The following is an 11,549-nucleotide window of genomic DNA, read 5'->3' on the forward strand; positions in this document are numbered from 1 at the left end:
ACAAATCTGCATTTAGGTTTCATGAAGATTCTGTGATTAGAATTGTGACAGCTCTGATCCCAGTCCACACATCTTTCTATCACCAAGAGAAGCACTGAAAATATACCAAAGCACAAAAGCAATCCCAAGGTCATCTGAGTAGGAGAATTTGTAGCACATGAAACCAGAGCTGGGCTGCAGTGCAGGTTTGTACCTGCAAATACCAGAAGGAGCCCCGTGTGACATCAGGACAAATCATCTCTCCTAAGGCCACCTGGACAGGGCACAAGTAGGGGAAGTTGAGCACATAAAGATTACAGCCTCATCACGTGTCCTTATAAATCCCACCTGAGGAGGAGCAAGGAACCATCATGGCAACACCAATGTCTGTGAAAACGACTATGAATGCCCACCACTACACCATCACAGCAGCCTGAAACGTTCCCCTTCCACAACAGGATTTCTGAAACAAGCAGCTCATCAGACGACCTTGAGCACTCTCCATCTCACCAGCTCTTACCAACACATGGCCCACACCAGGCAGGCAGCAGCACAGGGGCCTGTCTCTGATGAAAGATACTGAGAACCTCAAAGGAACATTTGTGAGCATTTCAGAATCACACAATGTCTCATGATCAGGAATGTGTCCCACTCCAGACCCTTAGGGCCTGGGAAATGGTCCTTGGCAAGAGCATCTGTTCCATCCTGCCTCACACTTTCCTTTAGGGCATCCTCCACTCACCACTCTGAGAGGTGTTCTCAAGACAAACATACAATCTCATTCATGTTTTCTTACATCATGACCCGTGGTCTCCCCATAGATTTTCTGCCTCCCCAAAACCATGCTTTCCCACTTCTCAAGGTCACCCTCCACATAAGGAAATGGCCAGGCCCTACTCAGTTGTCAAAGACCACAGTTGCCCTTCCTATCTCAAGGCTCACCACGTTTTTTGCTTATCCTTCTCAGCAATGACAGCACCATAATAAACTCAGGGATGGCACCATCAGTGCAGCTTACAGCAGAACCTCTGATGCTGACATTTCATGTTTTGTAACGCTTCAGCTATCTTAGATGGAAACATGGCAGACCTGGGAGCAAAACTTTTTCTAGAGGTGATATTGGAACGACTCTACATGGTGATGCCATTGATGTCATGCTCTGAGAAAAATCCAAAATGTTGGTGAGAACACCAGTAACACATGATAGTTAATGTGTAGGAGGGTGTTATTTGAGACTTGTTGGGGGGAATGGTGATTCTTTAATTTTTTGGGGTTGTTGCTTTGTTTCTTCATTACAGAACAGGTTTCCAGGGCTTTTGAAATGATGTCACCGTTGATGCAAATTTTGAAAGAACATCAAAGCAGGCCAGTGTATTTCATGCTATTTCTCAGGCCAGGATCACAAATCCACAACCTAGGGAACAGGTGCAGCAGGAAAAGAAAATAACTTTCTTCCTTATTACGCTTTCCTTGGGCCATACTCCTTTGGCCCTACACTTTGTACTATTAATGAAAGCAACATAATACATCGAAAAAAATCATGGAAACATGAAAATGTTAATCGCATCTTCCCTACTTTCTTAATGAACCTGGTGGTAGAAGGAAAATTGAGAACTTTTGTCTATGAAAATACAATTGTCACCTTGCATCAGACAATCTCGTGAACAGAATTAGAGGAGGAAAACAGTTTTCCATAAGAAACCAGACTAATACCAGCATGGTCAGCAGATACCAAAGGAAATAAGGTAACAAATGGCGCCTGGGGACTGCAAATATCTCGACCCATACATTATTTCATCCTTCAGCAAGCTCGGATGGAAATGCTAAAGACAACCAGGCAAGACTGGTTCCAAACCTGACGCCTTCGGGCGCATCTCATCAAAAGCAGCAGCGATTTCATTCAAGGATAGAATAGTTTACACACAAAGGAGCAAACTGCGGATCATAACGGTTCTGGGGTGCGGCAATAATTCTATAATCCCCCTAAGGGCCGATGTAAACGTGCCATTGATACCCTTAAGCACCCATCAAGCACTCATCGCTCCCGGCCCGTGGGAAGGGAGCCTGGACTCCGGCAGAGCCTGCACGCCTGGGCAGACAGAGGGTAGGACATGAGTAAAAGAAGAGCAAGGTATTGCCACTGACCGTGTCGAGGAGAGCGGAGGGCTCCGGCTGCGTGTCCTTGGCTGCAGGGCCGGGCGGCGGCGGAGGGAAGTTGGGGCTGAAAACCATGAGGTCGCTCTTGGCAGCGCCGTCCGCCACGCACAGGCTGCGGCTGTGGCGCTGCGAGTAGGACCAGCTGCCCACTTCGCTGGCGCACACGAGCGTCGTGGGCCCGGGCCCCGAGAGCACGGCCGCCCGCGGCGCCCAGCGCGACGCCCCGTACAGCACCACGGCCAGCAGGAAGAGGCTGGACACGGCGCAGATGGCCACCACCAGCCACACGTTGGTGGCCGCGCTCGCCGCGCCGGGCCCCAGCTCCGCGCCCGCCGCCGAGCGCGACACCGCCGCCGACGACGACGACGCCGCCGAGGATCCCGCGGCCAGCGCCGCCTCGGCGGCCTCGAGCAGCGACACGCTGAGCGTGGCCGTGGCCGAGCGCGCCGGCTCGCCGTGGTCGCGCACGACGATCAGCAGCCTCTGGCGAGGCCCGTCCGCCTCGTCCAGCGCCCGCGCCGTGCTCACCTCGCCGCTGTAGAGCCCCACGCGGAACGGGCCCTTGCCCCGCGGCTCGCACAGCTCGTAGCGCAGCCACGCGTTGTAGCCCGAGTCGGCGTCCACGGCGCGGATCTTGGCCACCACCTGCCCCGCCGGCGCCCCCCACGCCGCCCACGCCCACAGCGTGCCCGACTCCGAGCCCGCCCCCGCCAGCGCCGCCGCCGCCGCCTCCGCTGCCGAGCCCGCGGCCGGCAGCAGCGCCGGCGCGTTGTCGTTCTCATCCAGCACGAACAGCTGCACCGTGGCGTTGCCGCTCAGCGCCGGCTCCCCCGCGTCCACCGCGCGCACCTCGAACTGCAGCACCTGCAGCTCCTCGTAGTCCAAGGGCTGCAGCGCCCACAGGCGCCCGCTCTCCGCGTCCACCGACACGTAGCTCGACGCCGGACGCCACCCCATGCCACCCGACGACGGCGACGACCCCGCCGCCCCGCCCACGCCCACGCCCAGGCCGCCGTCCCACACCGAGTAGCTGACGCGCCCGTTGGCCGCCTCGTCCGGGTCCCGCGCCCACAGCCGCGCCAGCTCCGCGCCCGCCGCGTTGTTCTCCCGCGCCAGCACCGTGTACACGGCCTGCGCGAACAAGGGCGCGTTGTCGTTCACGTCCGACACCGGCACCCGCAGCCCGCGCCTGGCGCGCAGCGCCGGCGCCCCGCCGTCCTCCGCACGCACCTCCACCTCGTACTCCGACACCCGCTCCCGGTCCAGCGCCTCGCGCAGCACCAGCGAGTACGAGCCCAAGAACGTCGCCTCCAGACCGAACGGCGACGCCGGCCACACCCAGCACCGCACGCGACCGTTCTCCCCCGAGTCCCGGTCCGACACGCTCAGCAGGGCCACCACCGTCCCCAACGACGCGTCCTCCGCCACCGGCACCGACAGCGACGTCACCCACACCTCCGGAGCGTTGTCGTTCATGTCCAGAACCTTCAGTTCCACGCTGCAGTGACCCGACAGCGGGGGCGTCCCTTTGTCTCTCGCCTCGATCTCCAGGTCATATGACTGTGTGTCCTCGAAATCCAGTTCCCCGGCAGTCCGTATTTCCCCAGACTTTTCGTCAATTTTGAAAAGGTCCTGAATTTTTTCAGAAACCGCGTCGCTAAAAGAATAATATATTTCTTGATTAATTCCCTCATCCTTGTCGGTCGCTGTTAGCTGGAAAAACACAGTTCCCGGGGCCGTATTTTCCGGCAGCTGCACTTTATACACCGACTGGTTGAATTGGGGCGCGTTGTCGTTTGCATCCAGCACCGAGATCACCAGCTCCATTGTCCCCGTCAGAGACGGCCGGCCCCCGTCAGTCGCCGTCAGCACCAACCGGTGCACGGGAATCATCTCGCGGTCCAGGGGTTTCGTTAAGACGAGCAGTACGGAGACTTTATTTTCGTCTTTGGATTTCACTTCCAAGCTAAAATGCTCGCTGGGGCTGAGTGTGTAGGTGAGCTGCGCGTTCGCTCCGATATCCGCATCCGACGCGCCCTCCAGCGGGAAACGAGACCCCGGCAGAGTGGTCAGTTCCGCGATGCTGAGGTTTCTGCGGGCGGCGGGGAAGACGGGGGCATTGTCGTTGATGTCGGTGACCTCCAGCTGCACATGGAAGACGCGCAGCGGCCGCTCCAGCAGCACCTCCAGGCGCAGCGCGCACGGCGCGCTCTTGCCGCACAGCTCCTCCCGGTCGAGCCGCGAGCTCACCTGCAGCGCGCCGCTCGCCCCGCTCACCTCCACGCTCGCCCGCCGGCCCTGCGCCACCAGCCGCAGCCGCCGCGCCTCCGCCTCGCCCGCCTCCAGGCCCAGGTCCTGCGCCAGACGGCCCACCACCGTGCCGGCCTTGGCTTCCTCCGGCACCGAGTAGCGCACCTGCCCGCCCGACAGCGCCCAGGCCGCCTGCAGCACCAGCACCCGCACCAGCGCCGCACAACAACGCTCGCCCATCCTTCCTGCCGCTCTGCCCGCCGCCGCCGCCGCTCTGCCTGCCGGCCCCGGCCCGGGCCCCGCACGGCTCCCCGCCGCCGCCCGGACGCGCCGCCTCTGCTGCCCGGCCCGAGCCGCCCCCCCGCGCTCACAGCCGGGCTCTCCGCCGCACCGGGGCGGAGCCGCCCACACCGAGCCGTTCCTGAGCCTGCAGCGACACCGTGCGCTGCTCCGCCGCCTCACACGCTCCGCATCTTCGCTCGCGCTGCCGACCCTCTATGGGTGTGTTTTCTGCCGTCTCTTGCTGTCGGGCTTCTCTTTTTTTTCCTTTACATCTTCCGCTTTTTTTTTTCACGTAATCTTTCATTTTTTCTTCTTCTTGTTTCTTCACTGCCCTTTTCCTTTCTCTTGCTCCCTTGCAAATCCTTCTTTTCGGACATGTTTCGTTCACCTTACCTTTTTTCTTTGTACCCTTTTCTTTTCTTCATTGTCTCTCTTCTTTTTCGTCCTTCTTAGGCCACTCTCCTTTCTTTCCACTCCTTTCCCATTTCCTTTCACCATCCTGTATTCTTTAGCCACACTGCAAGATCGCCAGTTTTCTCCGACACCGCAGAGAATGCGGGATTATGATCTTTAATTACGGTTCATCATTGCTGGCTGTGGAGCTGTGCTGCTCAACCAAGGCTGTTAGGAACCGACTCTGCTCAATGTCTACTGATAAGTTTGGTGCTTGCTGGTCAGCTATTTTATCCTCAGTTTTATGTTTCCATTCTGTCCTTCATTTCTTTCTTTCATTCTAGCTTTACTTTTATTTGCATGGGCTAATCATTTTTTTACTACTACTCCTAGTTCTTTTTTATTATTATTATTTTCCTTATGCTATTTGTGCTTTCCCTTTCCATTTACCCTATTTCCCTATTTCCCTTCTCTTTCCTTGTGCATTCTCTATGTCGCTTCATTCCTGCTCATCCCCGTCCTAGGTCTTTCCCTCCTTCCTCATCAGTTTCCATCTTGTCCTTTGATCTTTTTTTTTCCTTCTCTAAAATATTTTCCAAATTCACCCAGTTCTGTTTGGGAATATCTGTTTTTCTTCTTCTTTTACCTGACTTCTTCATGTACCTCCTTGTTTTGTTGATTTGGTTATTGTGAATCTTCTTTCTACAGTTTTCCTCTTTTCTCCCTTCCTCTCATCCTTTCTTGTCCTTGCTTCATCTGCTCTTCTACTTCCATAATTATATCTTCTGGATATCCTTTCCTTCAACAAAATATTTTTAAAATACCTACACTGCACCTTCCACGGACCACGGACTTGCCCTTGGGACCTGAGTCTCATTTCTCTTCCCTACACCTCCTGTTCGTGATTGGAGGGAGCAACCTGCTTGCTGTCCATGCACCTCCACCTTCCCTCCCTCCAGGAAACAGGACACACTCTTCAGCCTCCAGTGCTCCCAAGGACCAAGCAATAACACAGCAAGGCAGGCAGATGGCAAAGAACAGCTCTGCTACATCAAAGAGGTTCCACCACTCTCTGACACAGAAACTGAAGCCACAATTATTGGGATATCTCTGCATAGAGGCCTGAAAGAGTCCCAACAAATCAGGGAATTTTCTCATTCCAGATCTCAAACCTATCACAGCCCAGCATGACAACCCTCCTGAAAGACCTTAAAAAGCACTGGGCAGCCACAGCTCCTGAGGATTCATCATGTAACTCAGTCCTACCTGAATCACTTTCCTCTTGCATGTTCTGAGTTCTTCTCTTCCTTTCTGGAAGGCACTCACTGCCTAGACAGCACACCAAGAACCTTGGTATCTACGAGGCCCCACGGAAAATCTCTCACTCACCTTGGAATGATCCACTTGGCACACACTCCAACAAAAGCCATGAAGGTAACACCACAACAGTGCCACTATGAACACTCCCTTGACCTCCTACACATCTGTTTGGTGAAATGAATTTTGGTCCCTCCTCCATTCCTGCTTGCTGGCACCCACTCAGGCTGTGCCTGGAAGATTCGAACAGGAATGAAAGAAGGTAACAGCTGCTGTGCTTGGGAAGATGGACAGAAATATATCACTTATGTTCCACAGAAACCAGAAAACATGCTGTCTCCATTATGCACTTCTCTCCCAGGGGAAAAAGGAACCAGACCTGTAAGCTACAGAAATTCTCTACAACTAAACCTTAGAAGAGAGGGATCGGCATCTCACACACTGATGGGCAATGGACCAAATATCTGCCACGTTGCCAATGAGAGACAGGAAATAAACACAACAACAAACAAACTCAGCAAAACTAAAGCATGTGCAGTTCAAAAGAGAAGAGAATAAAAATAATAATAATGAAGTCCCATTCTCCTGTATTGAAATGCAACTTTTGGCAACATCTTGGATACCAAGACCCATCTAGCAAGACAAAGAGCAGAGAGGCAATGAGGGAAAGATTCAGAGAAGGCTCTGCTGCATGATCCAAATTCCAAAAGGTTCTCTTTGACCAACAACATCCCACACCAAACCCAAGTGATTAAAGGCACGAAGGGAAGATGTCTTCACTAAGAGCAATACCCGGAAGAACAACAGTGCCCTAAGTTATGCAGAACTTCTGGGTGTCCTGAGAGGATCCCAGGAAAGCAGCACTGTGTGGTGGAACCATTCCTGAAGTTTTCTGCTGGAATCCAATATTTTGCACCCTGGGAACTGGGACCTCCACAGCAAAACAGACATTCTCCATTCCCTCCCCAAATATGTATGCAAATCCTCCCCTTTCCCCACGCCTGCCACAAAGAATATACAGGGTCCTGCAAATGCATTCTGTGATTCTTTAACTTTTCCCTCATGCCAGGATGCCTTGTGCCTTTTCAGCAATTTCAAATACAAACCGAGTTCTTAAAGGTTCTGCAATTATAGCAATGAACAATACTGATTCCAGTCCCCAGAAATATTATTCAAGAAAATGACACAAAATCTGACCCCCAAGCCCCGTCAAAATATGAACTGAGTGGAAGAATTTCTACAATAGAGAACCAGAGCTGGGCTCCTCTGTAGATGTGGAGGATTGGTGTGTACATCCAGACACCAGAATGAGCCATGTGTGATAACAGGAATCACCATCTCTACCCAGACTGACCATACCAGGAGCACAGGAAGGGGGAGAAAAACACAACAAGATTACACCAACCCCTCAACTGCCCTTAAATATCATGTCTCAAGAGAAGCACAGATCCACCATGGCAAGAGCTGTGGAAACTGCTGTAAGAACCCTACAATACACATGGAAAGCAGTTTGTAGTGCCACCCTCCCACAACAACACCCCCAAAACAGCAGCAAAAATGTTCATCAGTCTGCATGTTCCCAGCTGTTACCCCACATATTCACGGTGTCAGGCTAGAGGCAGTACAAGGAACAGTCTCTGATGGAGATATTTATAACCTCAAAGATCTCCGTGGCCATTTCAATACCACACATTATCTCAAGGGCCAAATGGTCTCCAATATCAGACCCTTGAACCTTGGGAAAGAATCCTGGGCAGAAACACTCCGTTCCAATCCTGCCTCCTGCTGGGCATGCTCCATTCCTCACTTGGTAACATTAATTCTGGAGAAGAAGGTATCATCTCACATCTCCTATTCCTCTCTTCTTTTGACATGGACTCTGATTTTACAGATTATTTCCAGCTCCCTCAGACCAGCCTTCCCACTGCTCCAGAACACCATCCCAGTTTTCACAGTGATTCTATGGGACCAACCAAAATGGAGAAATTACACTCTGCCAATTGAAAATACATTAGACCACAAGTCCAACTGTCCCCACAACTCTTGTAGAGGAAAATGACACAGGATGAGAACAGAGAAGAAACCAAAGGCGATCCCGTCAAAGTCAGCACTCTGCAAAGGCAAAAAGGCAGTACACAGTGCCTGGGGGGCTGCTACCAGCACAGCCTCCTGCTTTGGCGTTCCAACCCTTAAGGCGGCAGAAAACACAACCAGACAGCAAGAGCGCTATCTGCAAAGCTGACTCCTTAGAAAAGTGACTTCATTTTAGGGGAAAACAATTCATATCCACGCCTGGACACTTCACCTGCGGACCGTAACAGCACAGGGCTGCAGCTACACATTTTTCACTAGCAAGCCTTCCCCTCCGACCAGCAGGAGTTCTGGGGCCTTCGGCAGGACCCTGCGACACATGCAAAGGTGCCTTTGATTTCTTAAGCTCCCGTCAAGTACCCACCGCTCTCCGGCCGCGGCAATTTGGCTTGAATCACAGCACCGACTGCTCAGGGCACAAAAAAAAAAAAGAGACAGAAGAAGGAGAAAATAAGTAAAGTTGAGCAAGGTATTGCCACTGACCGTGTCGAGAAGAGCGGAGGGCTCCGGCTGCGTGTCCTTGGCTGCAGGGCCGGGCGGCGGCGGAGGGAAGTTGGGGCTGAAAACCATGAGGTCGCTCTTGGCAGCGCCGTCCGCCACGCACAGGCTGCGGCTGTGGCGCTGCGAGTAGGACCAGCTGCCCACTTCGCTGGCGCACACGAGCGTCGTGGGCCCGGGCCCCGAGAGCACGGCCGCCCGCGGCGCCCAGCGCGACGCCCCGTACAGCACCACGGCCAGCAGGAAGAGGCTGGACACGGCGCAGATGGCCACCACCAGCCACACGTTGGTGGCCGCGCTCGCCGCGCCGGGCCCCAGCTCCGCGCCCGCCGCCGAGCGCGACTCCGCCGACGACGACGACGCCGCCGAGGATCCCGCGGCCAGCGCCGCCTCGGCGGCCTCGAGCAGCGACACGCTGAGCGTGGCCGTGGCCGAGCGCGCCGGCTCGCCGTGGTCGCGCACGACGATCAGCAGCCTCTGGCGAGGCCCGTCCGCCTCGTCCAGCGCCCGCGCCGTGCTCACCTCGCCGCTGTAGAGCCCCACGCGGAACGGGCCCTTGCCCCGCGGCTCCCACAGCTCGTAGCGCAGCCACGCGTTGTAGCCCGAGTCGGCGTCCACGGCGCGGATCTTGGCCACCACCTGCCCCGCCGGTGCCCCCCACGCCGCCCACGCCCACAGCGTGCCCGACTCCGAGCCCGCCCCCGCCAGCGCCGCCGCCGCCGCCTCCGCTGCCGAGCCCGCGGCCGGCAGCAGCGCCGGCGCGTTGTCGTTCTCGTCCAGCACGAACAGCTGCACCGTGGCGTTGCCGCTCAGCGCCGGCTCCCCCGCGTCCACCGCGCGCACCTCGAACTGCAACACCTGCAGCTCCTCGTAGTCCAAGGGCTGCAACGCCCACAGGCGCCCGCTCTCCGCGTCCACCGACACGTAGCTCGACGCCGGACGCCACCCCATGCCACCCGACGACGGCGACGACGACCCGGCCGCCCCGCCCACGCCCACGCCCAGGCCGCCGTCCCACACCGAGTAGCTGACGCGCCCGTTGGCCGCCTCGTCCGGGTCCCGCGCCCACAGCCGCGCCAGCTCCGCGCCCGCCGCGTTGTTCTCCCGCGCCAGCACCGTGTACACGGCCTGCGCGAACAAGGGCGCGTTGTCGTTCACGTCCGACACCGGCACCCGCAGCCCGCGCCTGGCGCGCAGCGCCGGCGCCCCGCCGTCCTCCGCACGCACCTCCACCTCGTACTCCGACACCCGCTCCCGGTCCAGCGCCTCGCGCAGCACCAGCGAGTACGAGCCCAAGAACGTCGCCTCCAGACCGAACGGCGACGCCGGCCACACCCAGCACCGCACGCGACCGTTCTCCCCCGAGTCCCGGTCCGACACGCTCAGCAGGGCCACCACCGTCCCCAACGACGCGTCCTCCGCCACCGGCACCGACAGCGACGTCACCCACACCTCCGGCGCGTTGTCGTTCACGTCCAACACCTCCAGCACTAGCTTGCAGTGACCCGACAGCGGAGGAGTTCCCTTATCTTTTGCTTCAATACGAAAATCAAACACACTGACTTCTTCGAAGTCCAGGGCTGCTGTGAGGTGAATTTCCCCGGTATTCGGATTGATGGAAATCACATCTCTTCCATTCGGGGGAATGAAGTTCGTCACGGCATACTTCACCTCACTATGAACTCCCTCGTCCGCATCCGTGGCATTCACCCTCGTCACCAGCGTCCCTACCTCAGCACTCTCCGGCAGCTGCACTTTATACACTGACTGGTTGCATTGAGGAGCATTGTCGTTCACGTCCAGCACCGAGATTACCAGCTCCATTGTCCCCGTCAGAGACGGCCGGCCCCCGTCAGTCGCTGTCAGCACCAACCGGTGCACGGGAATCGTCTCGCGGTCCAGGGGTTTCGTTAAAACGAGTTCAGGTTCAATATTTCGCTCATTCGATTTTTGTAAATCCAGACAGAAATGCTCGCTGGGGCTGAGTGCGTAGGTGAGCTGCGCGTTCGCCCCGATATCCGCATCCGACGCGCCCTCCAGCGGGAAACGAAACCCAGGAGGAGAGTTCTCCGATAAACTGAGGTTTTTCCGGGCGGCGGGGAAGACGGGGGCATTGTCGTTGATGTCGGTGACCTCCAGCTGCACATGGAAGACGCGCAGCGGCCGCTCCAGCAGCACCTCCAGGCGCAGCGCGCACGGCGCGCTCTTGCCGCACAGCTCCTCCCGGTCGAGCCGCGAGCTCACCTGCAGCGCGCCGCTCGCCCCGCTCACCTCCACGCTCGCCCGCCGGCCCTGCGCCACCAGCCGCAGCCGCCGCGCCTCCGCCTCGCCCGCCTCCAGGCCCAGGTCCTGCGCCAGACGGCCCACCACCGTGCCGGCCTTGGCTTCCTCCGGCACCGAGTAGCGCACCTGCCCGCCCGACAGCGCCCAGGCCGCCTGCAGCACCAGCACCCGCACCAGCGCCGCACAACAACGCTCGCCCATCCTTCCTGCCGCTCTGCCCGCCGCCGCCGCCGCTCTGCCTGCCGGCCCCGGCCCGGGCCCCGCACGGCTCCCCGCCGCCGCCCGGACGCGCCGCCTCT

At 57.1% G+C, this 11,549-nt stretch overlaps 2 protein-coding genes across 2 annotated transcripts; both read right to left on the minus strand.

Annotated features, from left to right (window-relative positions):
• Positions 1 to 1,995: 1,995 nt before the first annotated feature.
• LOC139597956 (protocadherin alpha-2-like) lies at positions 1,996 to 5,462 on the minus strand. Its single transcript, XM_071443781.1, has one exon. The coding sequence runs from the start codon at positions 4,624 to 4,626 to the stop codon at positions 1,996 to 1,998; it is 2,631 nt and encodes an 876-aa protein (XP_071299882.1). The 5' UTR covers positions 4,627 to 5,462.
• A 3,250-nt stretch (positions 5,463 to 8,712) lies between these two features.
• Positions 8,713 to 11,549, minus strand: LOC139597957 (protocadherin alpha-13-like). The gene has a single exon (XM_071443782.1). It carries the CDS (start codon positions 11,449 to 11,451, stop codon positions 8,713 to 8,715), a length of 2,739 nt encoding a protein of 912 aa, XP_071299883.1. The 5' UTR covers positions 11,452 to 11,549.

Source organism: Agelaius tricolor, unplaced genomic scaffold (assembly GCF_023055355.1).
Source record: "Agelaius tricolor isolate 1412-34295 unplaced genomic scaffold, bAgeTri1.0.p SCAF_18, whole genome shotgun sequence".
NCBI lineage: Eukaryota > Metazoa > Chordata > Aves > Passeriformes > Icteridae > Agelaius > Agelaius tricolor.

Coding starts and splice junctions, on each gene's coding strand:
- LOC139597956 (XM_071443781.1), bottom strand. CDS start 4,626: ATGGGCGAGCGTTGTTGTGCGGCGCTGGTGCGGGTGCTGGTGCTGCAG.
- LOC139597957 (XM_071443782.1), bottom strand. CDS start 11,451: ATGGGCGAGCGTTGTTGTGCGGCGCTGGTGCGGGTGCTGGTGCTGCAG.